The sequence below is a fragment of the Protopterus annectens genome, chromosome 7.part1 (genome assembly GCF_019279795.1).
Source record: "Protopterus annectens isolate FY-2018-M chromosome 7.part1, PAN1.0, whole genome shotgun sequence".
Classification (NCBI taxonomy): Eukaryota; Metazoa; Chordata; order Ceratodontiformes; family Protopteridae; genus Protopterus; species Protopterus annectens.
This window is the reverse complement of record NC_056740.1, coordinates 353350081-353367580: the sequence shown is the minus strand read 5'-3', so window position 1 is coordinate 353367580 and position 17500 is coordinate 353350081. Positions and strand designations below refer to the sequence as shown.

General features: G+C 43.0%; 1 protein-coding gene across 6 annotated transcripts in view; it reads right to left on the bottom strand.

Moving 5' to 3' along the window:
- The window catches only part of LOC122807767 (sarcolemma associated protein), a 2306558-nt gene that overhangs the window by 1389238 nt on the left and 899820 nt on the right, over nt 1-17500 (bottom strand). For all 6 annotated transcript variants that reach the window (XM_044078786.1, XM_044078776.1, XM_044078778.1 and 3 more), the window contains one exon: nt 10123-10263. In XM_044078786.1, the coding sequence (XP_043934721.1) occupies nt 10123-10263 (141 nt within the window). The remainder of the gene's footprint in view (nt 1-10122; nt 10264-17500) is intronic.

Genomic DNA, 17500 nt, shown 5'->3' with positions numbered 1-17500 from the left:
AAGAAGAAAGGTATAGCCAATAGAAATCAGGGGGCTGGAGGGAGGGTAACCAGGACTGCAACAGTGAATACACTCTAACATCTACATTTTATGGTAAGGGTATACAACTGTACTATGTTCGTGTTTCACTGTTGCAGTCATTACATTTGGGTAGATTCCCAAAGCTAAGGATGGGAGGAAGCAGTTAGAGAGCATTAGGACCAGCTATTACGCCCTGCAAGACTGCAGTGGCAAAACCAGCTCTGGATTTAGAAAAAATTGGCAAGTGGTAATGCTTGGTGAAGGTAAGTACAGAACACCAGGTAGCAGCTTCTAGGATATCCCTGGTAGGAACACCTCTGAGAAAGGCTGTAAAAGTAGATGCAGCCCTGATGGAATGTGGTCTTACCCCCTGTGGGGTAGGTTTTCCATGGTGCTTATAGCAGAAATGAATGCAATGGCCTATCCACTTAGAAATGGTTTGCTTTGAAATGGCCTTCCCCTCTGCCCCTGCAGCAAACACAACCAGCAGCTGTTCGGATTTCCTGAGAGGCTTAGTCCTGTCCAAGTAAAATCTAAGTTGTCTGTGCACGTCCAAGGAGTGCAGTATTCCTTCCCCTTTGTTCTGTGGATTAGAAAAGAAGGTTAGAAAATGAATGGACTGATTAAAGGCCAGACTGAATTCCACCTTGAGCATAAGGAAGGATTGGCCCTGAGGGACACCCTGTCTGCATGAAAGATGATGAAAGGCTCCACTGCCATGAGGGATTGTAGTTCAGACACCGTTCTTGCTGATGTGATGGCTAGAAGGAAGGCTGTTTTCCAAGAAAGGAATTCCAACTCTGCAGTTACAGCTGGCTCAAAGGGAGGTAGAGTGAGCTTTTCCAATACAAAGTTAAGGTCCCAGGCTGGAGCAGGGGCTCTCTCATGGGTGGTCTTAAGTTTTTTTCTTCTCTGAGGAATTGCTTCAGCAGTCGATGAGAGAAGAGAGGTGGCTCCATATTTTAATGTGCTGAAATGGCAGAGGCATGAATTTTAATGGAAGAGAAGGAAAGGCTCTTGTGAAGCATCTCAGTTAAGTAAAGAAGAATATGCAGTACATTGGGCACTGTTGTGCCCATCCACGGAGTTTGGCTCCAGGAACAGAATCTTTTCCACCTTTCAGCATAGGATTTTCTAGTACTAGGCCTCCTTGCCTCCAGAGTGACATCTGTCACTTGCTTACTGAGGGATGGTGATGAAGAGCTCAGGTAATTAGCCAAGCTGCAAGGTTCAGGTACTCTGGGACAGCAGGGTAGGGGTCAGAGGCAGGTGCCATGGTTCCAACAGTGACACACTGCGCAAGAGAGGGTACCAGTGTTGATGTGGCCAGTCTGGTGCAATGTGTATTGTCTTTGGTTTGTCCTGTTTGATCTTTAGTAGAACTTTGGAGAGGAGAGGCAGAGGGGGAAAGGTATAACCGATAGGTTTTTCTAGGTGAAGGACAGGGCATCCATTTTCCAAGCTTGTTTGTGGGGAGTCCTTGTGCAGAATCCAATTGGTAGTTCTGAGGGGAGGCAAACAGGTCTATCTCAGGGCTCCTCCATTTGTTTCTCAAAATGTTGAATATCTTTGGTTCCAGTTTCCACTCGTGTGGGTCCATGAGATTTCTGCTTAGGTTGTCTGCCAGTGTATTTAGCTTGCCTGGCAAGAATTGAGCTTGTAGGTGCACTTGGAAGCTCAAGGCTGTGTTCCACAGAGCCATGGCTAGTCTGCAGAGAGGGTATGAGTGGGTTCCCCCCTGCTTGTTTATGTACCACATAACACTGGTGGTGTCTGTCTTTACTACTAATTGTCCTGGAAGAATGTGGTCCTTGAAGGCTGTCAGAGAATTCTGTACAGCTAACATTTCTTTTTGATTGATATGCAGGTGCATTTGACTCTGGTTCCATTTGCCCTGAATGCACTACCCTGCCAAGTGAGCCCACCATGCATAGTCTGATGCGTCTGTTGTTAGGGTTTGGGCAACAGGGAGAAGAGTGAATGGCAGTCCCTTGTTCTGGTGGCAGACCTCTACCCACCAAAGGAACTCTGTCTTTATACAAGTAATGATAGGAATCACTGATTCTAGGTCCTGATGTTGACACCATAGGCTTTTCAGATACCACTGTAGTTTCCTCATATGCAGTCTTGCATATGGAATTAGTAGAATGCAAGAGGCCATGAACCCCAGGACTTGCAGTATTTTCCTTGCAGATAGCTGGGTCTTTGTGGCCAGTAAATTGAAGTAGGCCGTCAAAAAAACTTGTTTCTCTGGCGTGAGGTAGGCCATCTGGGAAGTTGTATTCAAGCTTGCTCCCAGGAATACAATTTGTTGGCAGGGTACTAGGTGTGATTTCTTTTAGTTTATAGTGTACTCCAGTGAAGTTAGTAGTTTCTTTACAAATGCCAGATGATTTAATAGTATGTCCTGGCTTTCGGCCTGAATTAGACAATCGTCCAGGCATGGGTATATGGGAATATTTCTTTGCCTGCAGAATGCAATGACTGGAGCTTGGCACTTTGTGAATACCCTGGGCGCAGTAGATAAGCCAAAGGGCAGTGCAGAGAACTGATGGCGCATGTAGCCTGCTCTGAAGCGTAGGTATTTTCTGCAAGATTCACTTACTGGGATGTGCAGGTAAGCTTCCTTTAAATCCAATGTTGCCAACCAGGCATTTTTGCCTAGAATGGGAAGCAGCTGACGAAGAGTTAGCATTTTGAATTTTGGGATTACCAAAAAGGTGTTTAGGATAGACATGTCCAGGACAGGACGCCAGGAATTGTCTTTTCTTGGTACCAGGAAAAGTCTTAAGTAAAAACCTTGCCCCCATTCCTCTTCTGGGACAGGATGAATAGCCCTGATACTTAGGAGAGAGAGAGAACCTGCTTTTGAGCCTCTGCCCACTGATTTGATGGTAGGTCTGACCAACTGTTTGGGGTTGGTAAGGAGTGGAAGTGGAATCTGTATCCTTGGGAAACTATATTTTATTTTATTTATTTTATTTGCAGTTTGTTTACCAGGGTGGTCCATTGGGCTTTGAGGATCCCGTTTGCAATGGAGTCCTGGGGAGTAAAGCTCCAACGATACAACTAGTTAAAATAACAGTATTACAAAATACAATAAAATAAAATAATTCTAAGTTACACAGAGCTACTAAGACATGACTGTAAATCTACTCGATACTGATACAGCGGTTAAAGAGAATTTAGAAAATAAAATGTCAGAGTAGATAAAGTATCACAGTTTTAACAATAATCAAATGTCAGGGTAGATAACGTGTCACAGTATTAACAATAATCAAGTTAGTTCCAGCTGTAAAAGGTAATGCAAAGGAGCCCATATAAATGTATTAAGGAGAAATAAAGAGTGACAGTTGCTAAGAAGGTGTCAGCAGAAGTGTTTGGAATAGGAAGGGATATAGATAGAGATATTATGTAGGATGAGAGCGAGAGCATTCCCACAGTGATGTTAGGTGAGAGTGCAGAAGAGATTATAGATAGAGATATTATGTAGGATGAGAGCAAGAGCATTCCCACAGTGATGTTAGGTGAGAGTGGAGAAGAGATTTAAAGATAGAGACTGTTAGTGGTACGGATCAGAGGTGGGAGGGAGTTCCAGTGGCGTGCGATGCAGAAGGAAAGAAGATGTTTGCCAGGTGGGCAGGAGGGTTTATGCAGTTCAATTAGATTTTGTTGGCTGGATCTTAGGCATCTGTTAGGAAGATGCATTTTAAAGGTTGAGATGAGGGAGGGACAGAGAGAGGGGCTAAATAGAAGTTTATGTGCTTGGATGAGTTGTGTATAGATAAGATAATTGGGGAGTTCAAACCATTTCAATTGGTGTAGGGAGGTACAGTGATGGGTGTTGGATCTGTGACCAGTTGCGAATTTTGCGATCTTATAGTAACAGGAGGAGAGTTTAGATTTGAGGGAGGATTGCAGGTTGGTAGGGACAGAGGCTCCATATACTTGGGATTGGATTAGGTAAGTGTTAGCAAGAGTGAGCCTGGTAGGGGGGAAGAGATAAACTGGTAATGACGATAAAGCATGCCTAGTCTTCTGTGTGGTTTTTTTTTATATTTGCCTGCAAATGGTTGTCAAACTTTAGTTGGTCATCAATTAGGATACCTAAGAGTTTGGCAGTGGAGACAGTTTCAAGAGAAGTGTTATCTATGCTGGTAATAAGGAAAGAGTGTTTATCTAGGGTAATGCTTCTGGAGGGGGAAAATAACATTAGTTTAGTCTTATAAGCATTTAGCGCTAAATGGTTCTGGAGCATCCATAGCTTTGTAGAAGAGAATGCTTCTTCGGTAAGTTTCATTATAAATGGTTCTGGAGCATCCATAGCTCTGTAGCAGAGAACGCTTCTTGGGTAAGTTTCATTAGGGTAGAAGTGCAGGAAGAAGAGCAGATTATTGTCGAATCGTCTGCGTATTGGATAAGGTTAGAGTTAGGGATGGCCTGGTGGAAGTCATTGATGATGATGTTAAATAGAAGGGGTCCTAGAACTGAGCCTTGGGGTACACCACTGGCTGTGAACTGGAAAGGGGAAATTGCTTTTCCACTTAACTGCTTGAAGCCTATTTAATAAGTAGCTGGTGAACCAGTTAGAGGAGTGGAATAAGTTTAGTTTAGAGAGCTTATTAAGAAGAAGGTTATGAGAAATGGTGTTGAAAACTTTAGAGAGGTCTAGGAGGAGGGTGGAAACAGAGTCATGGGCCTTGTTTACAGTTTGAATGAAGGAGAGGAGAGCTGTGGTAGTACTATGGCCAGGATGGAATCTGTGCTGAGTGGAAGTTAGAAGGTTATTACTGATGAGATAGGGTAGGAGTTGTAGATGGAAACATTTTGAGAATTTTAGAGATGGGGAATAGGATAGCGATGGGACAGATGTTGGAGATGTCATTGTTAGTGCCACCCTTGTGGAGTGGAATAATATAGGCCTATTTCCAGATCTGGGGAACATGGCATTCAGAAATAGATCAATTTATTAGGATGCTGATAGGGTAGGCTATGGCTTCTGCAGCAGTCTTTAGGAAGGAGGAAGAAATTTCATCAGGAGCATTAGAGCATGGTTTTAGCTTTTGAAAAAGTTTTTTTTATAGTAGAGATGGGAATAGGGTTTGTAGTGAAGTGAGGAGGTTGGGGGTACTGGAGTTATGACAGAAGGGATTCTGAGGAGGTTGCTGGGGGGCTGGTAGTTTCATGGTAAAGGATGATGTTAATTTAGAGATGGAGTCATAAAGAACAAGTTAAATTAGGTAGCTAGAACCGAGTCTGAGGCATTTGGGTCAGGGCAAGGGTTTTCTTTTTTACCTGGGCTTAGAAGGGAAGAGATGCCATCCCAGAATTTTTTGGGGTTATTGTTCTGTTTGGTTTGGAGAGTAGAGAAATAGGCTTTACGGTCGGTGTTGAGTTTTTTTTTTTGCTTTGTTGTGAAGTGTTTTGTATTCATTAAGGAAAATGGAAGTTTTTGTTTTATGATAGTGTTTCCAGGTTTTATCTCTGTTTCGCATAGTAATGGTGTTTCTAGTTAGCCAAGGGACGGATTTACTTTTTATGCGTTTAGTTCCTGAGAGCAAAGAAGTTAAGCAAGCTTAAGAAGGTTGTATTGAAGTAAGTAACCGCATTATCCAGGGGGTAAAGTCATTACTTTACTGGACATTCAAAACCCATTTGTCTTGGGTAATGCGTTCTCAGTTTTTTGCATGCAGGGCGATCTTTCACCCTAAAGGATCAGTCAGTTGAGCAGGGCTTGGAAGGTTTAAGGTTAAGTCATTGTGACAGTTTACCATAGAGGGTGTCTTACTACTTCCAGCTTTGGAAGTGGGAGCCCCCCACTGCTTAGGCCTGAGAGTACCTTGAAGCCTGGGTGGTCTGCTGCTCCTGGGTTTGGACTGAGAAGGCCTGGAAGAGACAGGAAAGGACCAATTCGTAGAAGGACAGTGCCTAATAAATCTGGGAGGCTGTACTTGCAGGAAATCTTTAACAGTTTGCATAGATTTTCTTTTTCCTCCATCTTTTAAAGTACTTCTTCTGCTTTGTTGCCAAATAGGTGGTCTTGGTTTAAGGGAGCATCCAGTAATTTAGCTTTATCATGATCTGGCAAAGTTTGCTCCTTAAACCAAGCATGCCTTCTAAGTACAGACCCAGTGACAGCAGCCCTGCAAGATGCCTCTAATGAATCAAAACCACATTGCAAAGTATGTTTACCAACTTGTTCAGCAGAATGCATTAAATCCTGTAAATCTTCATTTTCAGCACAGTCAGGAATCATCATCATTTTCTGTTTAAGCAATCTAATAATATGCTGATTATACTTTAACATATGAAACTGGCAGTTTAAGGCCCTAATGGCCAAAGTAGCAGAAGTGTATACCTTCTTACCCCATCTGTCCAGGGCCCTGGAATCTCTATCAGAGGGGTAGGGCTTTTGGCATTAGTAGCCTTAATGCCTTCATTAGTAGCCTTAATGCCTTTGGGTCCCTGTGAAATGGTCTCTTGGGTCCGCAGTAGGATTCTTAAACAGGAACTTGTGAGAGTCGGGTTTCCTGGGAGCCGGAGGTAAAGTGTCTGGGGCAAGCTAGATTCTAAGAAGGCATCATCTACAATGCCCAGTCAGGAGGGATAGCTAAAGGCCTGTGTTGAGGTAGAAATAAGAATTCCCTAAGCCTCTTTTTGGAGTCAGAGTAATCCTGGATTTCCCAGCGGAAATGTTCCCTAAGGGTATGCAACGTTTCACCAAAAGAAAAATCTTCTGGAGGGGAAGCAAAGGGGATGGAGTCCTCTGCATCAGAATCCTCATAGGTAGATAAGGGCAAATTCTGGTCATCAGAAGAAACAGAAATTTCAGAATCCTGATCAGAAGAATCAGAAGGAAAATCAGTTCTAAGTCTCTTAGAGGGAAAAGGGTGGCTTCCTCTGATTTGAGTAATAAGGTCTTCAGCCATTCTTATCATTTGTTTTTTAGGCATAGGGGCCTGACCATGTGGTCTGGGCATCTGTTTTCTAGGCATGGATCGAGTTTTTGGCCTTGAAGAAGATGGTGTCGGTTTAATATGCAATTCAGTAGGCCTGAACACACCCTCAGAAGCCGGTGCCTGCACAGCAGCTCTGGACCCATCCAAGTTAGAGACATCTGTAGGTGCCATAGTCGAAGAAGCATCTCGCGGCATACTGGACTCCGAATGGGTCTCAGTAGAGGCCTGCGAATCTGAAGTAGCGTGTTATCAGGGGCTGCAAAAGCACCTCACTGACTACTGGCGAACTGGCGACTAGCTTAACGAAAGTGTTGTCGGCAGCTTTGGACCTATGCGGTCTCTTTCTTTATCTTTGCGTTTTTCAGAATGTCAGTAGTCAAGTGGCTTACTGAAGCCATTTCTGGATAATTGAACAGAGTACCAAAATAGTTAGATGCGAAAATGAACCGATGACGAATAGTTAGAGTATTGAATAAGGCACAAAACTGACAGCGAGGGAAGTCGGGGTCTGGGCCTAAGCAAGGAATGCAGTACGAATGAAAATCTTTGAGATATTTGCTTTCCACAAGTAATACATTTATTAACTTTTACTTACATCGGTTTAGGATCCCCAACGGGGTACTTAGCTTTGTTGAAGACTTTGGATCTGAAACTCGAAAAATTTCAGGAGTCGGCCAACCGGCACTTGCGAACTGCTTCGGGCACCGCACGGCAAGAAAAACTGATGTAATGGCGTTGGCTGCATGCTTTATACCCCTGACTGCCTGACATCATGGAAGATGAGACAGCAACCGACGTAGGACCCAAGACTTTGATAATCAGGCCGACTGAGGGCTACCTGCAAGCAGATAACCCAAATGTAATGACTGCAACAGTGAAACACGAAGAACATCCTGTAGCAGCTACCCTGGAGGAAGTGTCTACTGCATCATAGCGGCATTTTATGTTGTGCTTAGCTACTTGGGAAGCCTGAGCTAGCACAGATAAAGCCTATAGTTTACTGGCTGGCTTCTTAAGAGACTACAATGTTTTATTCATATTGCACACAATAGACAATACATACTTTGTGATCTGAGTTTAATAATTTGGAGCTCTAAACTTAAGACTGGAAGACGTATATATACTTTTTTCCACAATCTGTCTCTTGCCCTTCTGTCTTTATCAGAGTGAAGAGCACTGGCAGAAAAGGCTTTTGTACAGAAATTTCAAATCTTCGGGTACTTTATAAAATCTGTCAAGCTTTTTAAGGGTTGGTGGCTATGAGCCAGATATAGTGGAAGCAGATGCAAAGGCATGAAGGAAAGCCTCCAGAACAGGTGGTACAAGAGCAGGGATACCTACTTCCAAAGCAGTTATATTATCTCCGCTGAACTTCAGAAATCTGTTGTGATTCTCATTCAAAGTGTTTCAACATATTTGTAAAAACAACAATGAGAACAGTACTAATGGGCGATACTTGAAAGATGGCTCAAAAAGTATAAATATTTTTATTAATTAATGTATTCACGCTAAACTCGTCCTGTGGGCTTGCATCCGTGATGGTATCATTGTCCAGTAAACTACTGTCCAAAGATAGTTGGTTGTTCTCGTGACTAATGTTGGAGGGTAGTAGCGGATTGTTGTTGTTTATAGTGGATTGAGCTAGACCACCTGGACGATTCCAGACTTGAGCTTGTGATGGAGGGGGAAAGGCAGTTCCTTCATTATACGCCTTTACATCCCTGTCGATCTTTTTGATCTTATTTTTCTTGGGCTTGTCAAGATATTGGTCAATACTAGTAAACATTCTACTATACTCATACTTATAACGAAAGAATTATTGATCTACTTTTATCTTAGCATTGAGGTTCGCGACCTGTTGACTTAATGACTCTAACAAGGTATAATGCTTTATCATTAGAACCAATAAGTCAGAGCCTTGTTGTTCAAATAATGTTAACAAGTCTTTATGAAACGCTGAGTTGTTTACCAACCCAGTAGGGTACTGATAGTGCCTTAAACCCTTGGGGATGATTTTACGTTTAAGGCACTCCTGGAAATATGAAATTTCCAATCGCATCTTTTTTAATTTCACAGACAGTTTGTCCAATAACTTCAAGTTATAAGAAATGTCTATGTACTCACAGTCTTTATCAGTCCCCAGTGGTCGCACCTCATCAAGACTCGTGGCAAATGAAAAGTGGTCAGTAATCCAGTTCTTTATATCAGGAAAGAGGCCTGTGTTGGTATTGTTTGTAATAATATTTCTAGTACTAATACGGTCACTTGACAGACCGGAATCCGTAATAGGTGTGTTAAGAATATTCGTATTGCTGTTGGACATTGTGGTTAAAGATGGTTTGTTAAGCTGTGTAATAACCGCTCGTTCTAATACGGTCTTAACGGCAGGTAGATAATCAGGAATTGGACGGCTGACCGGAATACTCCTCTGCCCACACATGAGGCTCAGTAAACCTGACGAACAAGCAGCAACATTAGTTGAATTAATAGCCGGATTGATGGCCGGAATGCAAACGGCAGCATTAATTGAATTGGTAACTGAGTTAATGGTTTATGTTTCAACATATTACAAATAGTTTCACAAAATAAAAAAAAAAAAAAGTTTCTTCAAAACGGGAATCAGGAGAAGGAACACAATACACAAGAACCAGTGAAAGCACCAATGACCATGCATAGAACAGAGCAACAGGTGCTAGCCCTATGTTCAGACTGGTGGTGAGATAGTCCGAGGATTTATGCTCCTACATCTGCTTATGTTCTCTTATGCCTGTGAGCTTAGGTCATACATCAGACATGTGGCTCTTTGGAAGGTTTTGGCTTTGGTACCCTGGGCTAGGCATCCAGATTACTTGGTGAGATAACACAACAGTTTGGAAAACTGCAATTGTAATCTAAGGAAGGACACTTATGATTTAATAATGAGAGATGTGCTTTCAGAACAAAGCAAATGTAGAGAATAAACACCATTTAAGACACAAGCATCATTTACATAAGCTTATTTTCTTGGGGAGATTGGGGAAGGCATTGTAATTTGTGGATATTTATGTTTTGAAATCAACTGGAATCTGTATACAGGAGATTTAGAAACCATCAGACCTGGTTTTCCAAAATTTTTAAAGTAAAATATCTTTATTTTCAATACCTCCACTTCAGAGAGTTTGCGAACCACCTCAATCTTCTCCTGAAGGACCCGCCTCAGGGACTCTTTTGCAGTTGTTTCATAGTTGTGTTTGTCCTCTTGCAGTGCAGCAAGTTCTTTTCGTATTCCATCTTCAGTTTGATTCTGTAACCAAATTAATTTGTAAATGCTTCTACATATTACCATTTTAGCTGCAGTCTAAAAATATACATTACAAGCACTGGCTTATAAATTCACCATACAAGCCCATTTCTGGAATCTTTTCAGCACATCTTACTTCAGTGCTGTGTTCACAAAAATAAATCACTATAAATCTGGCACTTCAATTCCAAAAATGCAACTTCCCAAATCTTCATATCACAGTACTAACTTGATTTCCTTGTAACATTTCAGGAAAGAATAGTTGTGTAAAATCTTACCATAGCCATAGATGTCCTTCTCTTCCATGTTGCAGTATTCTTGGTGTGGGATTTCCCACCTCAGGCAACCCAAACATCGGCTCCTATACGAAAGCTTCACCTTGGCTGTTCTAGTTGCGTGGGATGTCACACGTAGGACCATAAACCAGGGACCATAAAAGTAATGTCTGCACACACAGACCTTAGAACTTGAAAGCCCAGCAGAACAGGTCCCAGTAGAGTAGCAAGTGATGTCAGCAATAGGATTACAGAGCCATTTGGTGGTTAAATTGGTCAGAGGGTAGGGAATGGCCACCAGGAGACCCAAGACAGGTCAGTAATATGCGAGAGTGAAAGATAAGGGGGTTAGGTGGGTGGGAAGGAATACTGCAACATGGAAGAGAAGGACATCTATGGTTATGGTAAGATTTTACACAACTATTCTATGTCCTTCAATTCCTATGTTGCAGTATTCTTGGTGTGGGAGAGTACCACAGCTTAGAAGGAAGGGAGGAGGTAGAAGAAGCTGATTCAACAAAGTCCTGCAGAATTGCTCTGGCAAAACCTGCACATGCTCTGGAGATATTGTCTAACCTGTAGTGTTTGGTGAAAGTGTGAATGGTGGACAATGTGTCTGCTTCCAGGATGGATGCAGTGTCCAGGCCTTTTAGGAAGGCTCTGGAGGCTGCTACTGCCCTGGTGGAGTGAGCTTTTACACCCTGTGGGAGTTTTTTGCCATGGAGAGAGTAACATAGGCAAATAGTTTTTCTAATCCAACATGGGATGGTTTGTTTGGAGACTGCTTTGCCCAGGGCCCTGGGGTGGAAGAAATAAAAAGCTGATTAGATTTCCTTTTGTCTAGGTAAAACCTTAGCTGTCTGTGTGCATCCAGGGAGTGAAGGAGTATCCTCTCACTTCCATTGGTGGGAGAGAGGAAGAAGGTGGGTAGATGAATAGATTGGTTTAGGGACAGATCTTTGACCATTCTGGGCATAACGGAAGGGCTGGTTCTTAGGGTTACCCTGTCCTTGTGGAAGGTAGTGTATGGAGAAAGCAGGATATTAGGGCCTGTAATTCTGACACCCTTCTGACTGAAGTTATAGCCACTAGCAGAACCGTCTTCCATGTGCACATTTGCAGAGGGGTCGTACTGGCAGGTTCAAAACGAGACTTAGTTTTTCAAGGATGAAATTCAGGTCCCAGGGTGGTGGGATGGGTTTTCTTGGTGGCCTGATGTGCAAGACCCCCTTTACGAATAACTTGCCATCAAGCCTGGCTAGTAGAGGAGGGTCTATAGGCAGGCAGGCCGAGACTGCTGAAAGGTGGACTTTCACTGAAGAGTATGAAAGTCCCCCCTTAACTAGTTGCCACACACAGGCAAGAACTAGGGGTGGATCTGAGATGCATGGGTCCCTGCCCTTGCCCATACACCATTTGGAAAATCTCTCCATTTAGCCAAGTAAGATTTCCTTGTAGTAGGTTTCCTGGCCTCCCTCAGGACTAAAAGCATTTCCTCTGAGTAGTGGTGCCTGAAGGGAATTAAAAGTTCATCAGCCATAGTGTCTGTGCCAGCGTCTGCAAGTGCAGGTAAATAAAAGTTCCCTTCTGTTGTGTCAGAAGGTCCACCTTGTGGAGTAACTTGTGGTGACTGCCCTTGGCTAGATTGAAAAGTATGGGGAACCAGTACTTTCTTGGCCAGTAGGGGGTCACAAACAACATTTTTGGTTTGTCTTCTGATTTTCAGGAGGACTTTTTGAATTAATGGGAAGGTGGGAAAGGCCTAAAGAAACCTCCCCTTCCAAGAGATGCTGAATGCGTTCACTCTCCATGCTAGTGGGAAGTGGGTTTTGGAGCAGAAAGTCTGCAGTTACCCATTCTGGGGGAAGGCAAACAAATCTACTTGATGTGTGCCCCACCAGTGGACAATGTCTAGAAATACATTCCTGTCCAGCATCCATTCTTGATTTGGAGAGGATGTCCTGCTGAGAAGGTCTACTCCTGTGAGGGGATGCAGGATGCCTGCAGGGACAAGTTGTGTTGTGAGGCTAGGTCCCAGATTAGTAAGGTTAGTCTGCAGAGGTGGTGTGCTTTTGTCCCTCCCTGTTTGCTGAGGTACCACATATAACTGTGGTGCTGTCTGTTATTTGGAGAACTCCTGGCTGTTAAGAGGGGAAGGAAGGCTTTCAGTGCCAGGAGGACTGCTGTCATTTCTCTCACATTGATGTATTTGTTCTTTAGGGAAGGGTGTCACTTTGCTTGAACCTTGTAAGCTTGGCATTGTTGCTCCCCATCCTAGGTCTGATGCATCTGTATGCATGAACTGGTTTGGGGTGGGTAACTGCAGTGGAAGGTCCGGGTTCAGCTGAATTTGCTGAAACCACCATTTTAGCTCTGACTATAGGCAGGGCAAAAATGTGATTTCTTGCTCTAAATGATGCTGGTGTGACCAAACATTTATTTATATACCACTGCAGCTTTCGCGTGTGCATTCTGGTTAGAGGTAGCATGGGAATGGTGGCTGCCATTAGGCCCATGGTTTGTAGGAATTGCCTTGCAGTTATCTCTTGGGTCTGCACAAGGGTTTTGAAGTGGGAGGACAGGGAACTGACTTTGTCCAGGGGAAGAAAGGCTTTCATTATGTCTGTCCTGATCCTGCAATCCAGAAATGTTTTGTCTTGTTCTAGGGTCAAGGAAGATTTTGGGGGTGAACCCCAGTCTTTGAAGTAGGCAAATGGTAAACTGTAGATGGATTAGCAGGGTTTCCTTGCAATCTGCTAGGATTAGGATGTCGTCCAGGTAGTGGTAAATCTGAATCCCTTGTGTTCTGCAATAGGCTATGGCAGGTGCAAAGCATTTTGTGAACACACTGGGAGCAGTGGACAAACCAAAGAGCAATGCAGTAAATTGGAAGTGAGAGGAGAGGAGTGTCCAGAAAAGCATAAGAATTTCCTGTGGGAAGGTTGAATGGTTATGTGGAGATAGGCTTCTTTCAGGTCAAGTGTGGCCATGAAAGCCAGGGCTGGTATAAGGGGGAGTAAAGTTTGTAGGGACAACATTCTGAAGGTGGGAACCTTTTAGAATAGGTTTAAAAAGGAAAGGTCTAGAATGGGTTTCCATGGCCTATCTTTTTTTGGGAGCCAGAAACAGTATTGAATAGAAGCCTTTTCCTTCCTGAACTGGAGGGGCAGGTTCTATTGTACCCAGTTTCAGAAGGCCTTGCAGAATCTGTGGGAAGAGGTGTCTGACTTCTTGGGGGAAAGGGAACACCCGTTAAGGGGGGGGCCTCTCTTTTCAAGTGAGGAAGAATCCTTTTTGAATTATAGTCAGCACCCATTTGCCTGTAGTAATGGTTTCCCAAAAGGGGAGGCAGTGGGAGAGGCGGGCAGAAAGGGGACGTGGGCAAGGCAGTCGAACATTGTTGGGTCATCCTCTGTCTTAAAAGGGCTGTCTAGTGGGGGGCTGTGAGACAGCTGGCCTGGAAGGGGTTTGTCTTCTCTTCTGTGTCTGGAAGAGGTAGGTCCAGCTGAGGCTGGGTTTCTTCGGACAAAGGTGGCTTTGGCATGGTAATTCCTGTAATATTTGGGAATAGGAGACATCAGAAGATGCTTGATGTCTTGAAATTCCTTACTCTTTTCTTGTAGATTTTTGAAAAGGTCTACTGACTGTTTACCAAACAAAAGTTAGGGTCCAGAGGGGCATCTAAGATTTTAGACTTGAAGTCCTCTGGTAAGTGTTGCAGACGTAACCAACAATAGTATCTTCGAAGTACAGTGGCAGAGGCTGCAGATCGTGCAGAGGCCTCTGCAGCATCATAACTACATCTAATGGAGTGTCTGGCTACTTGTGCAGCCAGGGATAGCTTGGAAGATATGTCATGCATGACAAAGTCCAGAGCATATTTGGTCATATGGGTTTGATAGTTGATGGCTCTAAAGGCCAACGTGGAAGAGGTATAAACCTTCTTCCCAATTCTGTCCATGGTTTTGCTGTCCTTGTCGGTAGGTAAGAGAGTTGCAAATGGAATCAGTCTGGATTGTTTATCAGGTGATACAGCAATCACAGCAGGGTCTGCCAGGGGTGGTTTGATTAGAAATTTCTGGTCATCAGGAACTTTGTAGAAGCGATCTGGCCTCTTAGGGGGCAGGTGGCTGAGAGGCTGGTGTCTTAGATGCTGAAGAAAAGGCATCTAAATAAGCAAGGATGACAGGAGGAATGGCAGAAGGGGAGGGAGATTCCACTTGTAACAGTTCAAAATATCTTTTTTGAGTATCAGACATTTGTGAGGTGTCCCATTTGAAGTATTCCCTCATTTTGGTTATTGTCTCTCCAAAGGTGAAATCCTTTGGAGGGGAGTCCCTTTGATGAATTCTTCATCTGGGGAATAATACTCCTGAGGAGAGGCTATTTGGGAGGTATAAGATATTGATTCATCAGAAGATGAATAATAAGCCTCTTGCTCTTCTTCCCTGCCTTGTGAAGTATGTGGTGGAAGACAGGAGATAGAGGCAGGCCTAGGGCTGAGGAAAGGAAGATTAGATGGAAAAGAGGCTGAGGGCCTGCAGCAAAGATAAGGTAAAGGACTGCCAATCAGGTAGGGCTTTGGCGGGTGTAGCTAGATATTTGGTTTTCTGTTTCTTTGTAACTGGGGTAAGTCTTGGGCGTAGGCCTGGAAACTGATGCCTGGCTAAGGGTAGCGGTATCTGAAGGATCCCGGTCGGAGGCCCGGCTGTGTATGGTTCCCCCTTGACAGTAGCCGATTTCTGGGTAAGCTCCGTGGATGTGCTTGTTGTCAACTGCAAAGCGGCTTCCTCAAAGGTCGCCAAAGTAGACAGATCTGTCAGACGTTCCTAAACTGGTAGCTGACGATGCATGCAAAAGTGGAGTGGAAGTGGGCCTAAGAATCTCGGCCTTCTTCCACGGAGGTTCAGTCGGGACTTCCGAAACAGTATCTATCCTTAGCGCTAATTTTTTAAGTTGCTGATTTTCTAGGTATAGATTAAGCGCAGCTAGATGGCTGCGTAGGGTCTTAGGAATGAAGGAGTGGCAGTGCAAGTGGTGTGATCGTGCTCTCAGCCTAGGCAAAACATGCAAAGGTCATGCATATCTTTATGGGGTATTCTGGTGCCTGCACTGGCATTTGCCCTTTTTTGCTGATATCGGCTAAAGTTTACTACAACAAATCAAGAAGTCAAAGAAAAAACCCAATGGGGTACTTAGTTTTTAGATGTCTTGCGGTGAAGAAGCAAAGCACATGATGTGACAGTCATCTGCGGCTGAAAAGTTCTAAAGTCTGTCCATGTAGATGTCATATTTAAGGTCCCTGGTTTATGCTCCTATGTGTAACGTCCCATGCAACTACAACAGCCAAGCTGAAGCTTTTGTATAGGAGCCAACTTTCCGGTCGCCTGAAGTGGAAAATCCCACACCAATACTGCAACATAAGAATAAGTAGGACATCTACTATTACTAAAAAATGGGTAAAACAAAAAACACCCAACCGAGTAAACCCCTCGCTACTAAAGTAGTAGTAGTAGCAACCAATTAATCCAGCCAAGATGTAGTAATAAAGGCAGCCATGGAACATGAAGGTATCCAAACTCACATAAAAATGCGAAAATAGTCCTTTATTAGTGCACAGAGTTAAGCGCTTTCACAGTTTGCTTCATCAGACCATAAAAACCCCTCCATCAACACTCCCTTTTATATCCACTGTACAAACCACTGAAACAATCAATAAAAGTCTTAAAGGTAAAATGTATAATTAGAGCTTCATATCTTATAATGCACTCTAACAACATAATTCAAATCGAACATGACACGTATCTAAAAATTCATGAACAAATGCAAACTAAATTAAAAACTGTCATATAAACGAACAGTATAATTACAATGTATGCGAACATATATAGCAGCAGCCATTAAACGCTGATGTACCCAGGTGGCATGTATTAAATAGATGGCATAGTATCACATGAGGTAGACATCAAATAAAAGTTATCTAGTGAATATAAAGACCATCATGAAATGCAATTATCATATGATCAGAGACCAGTGAAGTAAGCAATGCGACATACACAGCAATGATTAATGGAACTAATGAAAAATAAAAAATTAATATATATGAATTCAAACAACATCTTGTTTCATATAGGAAACAACATGATCAAATATGGACATTAAACAAATTCAACAATCATAACATTTCATAAATGTCATTATTATAAAAGACATTTTAAAAAGTCAGAATTTATTAAACTTTGGTGCCCTCATTTAACAACCATTCTTCTGGACTTCAGGACAGGTTTGAGGGAGGCTCTTTCATTAAGACCTCTACCTCTATCTGCTCTTAATCTTAATATCCAGTTCATTTCCCTCCTCTCAGTGCCATTTCTTATATCACCCTCCCGGATGATTGGTGTGATGGTATCTACAGCCATAAAATAAAACGTGTGCTCCTCTCCCATAGCTAAAACATGCTTCGCTACGGCATTATTAGGCGAATTCACCCTTATAGCATACAGATGTTTTCTTATTCTATTGCGAAACATCCTATTCGTTTTGCCAATATAAAATGAGGCACATAACTTACACATAGCCAGATAGATAACGTGGGGTGCTGCAATCTGCTGACACCTTAAATCTAAATTCCTGCCCAGTGTCTGGCTGCATAAACAGACCACTGGGGTTAATAAACACATAAATGTTACATTGCCCACATGGTGCAGTGCCCATAGTTTCTCCTACTTCTCGTCTAACAGGATGGCATAAAATTCTCTAAGTAAGGTTTATTTTTAAATCTAAACTTCGGTCCATCACCCACAATGCCCCTGATATCTAGATTGGTTGTAAGGATCTGCCAATGCTTGTTAATGATATCATATATAGCCCTATTATCAGTGGTGAAAAACATGGGAATTCTAATTCCAGGAGATTTACACCCTTGCACATTCTCAGGCTCAAATGGATTTGAAAAACATGATGAA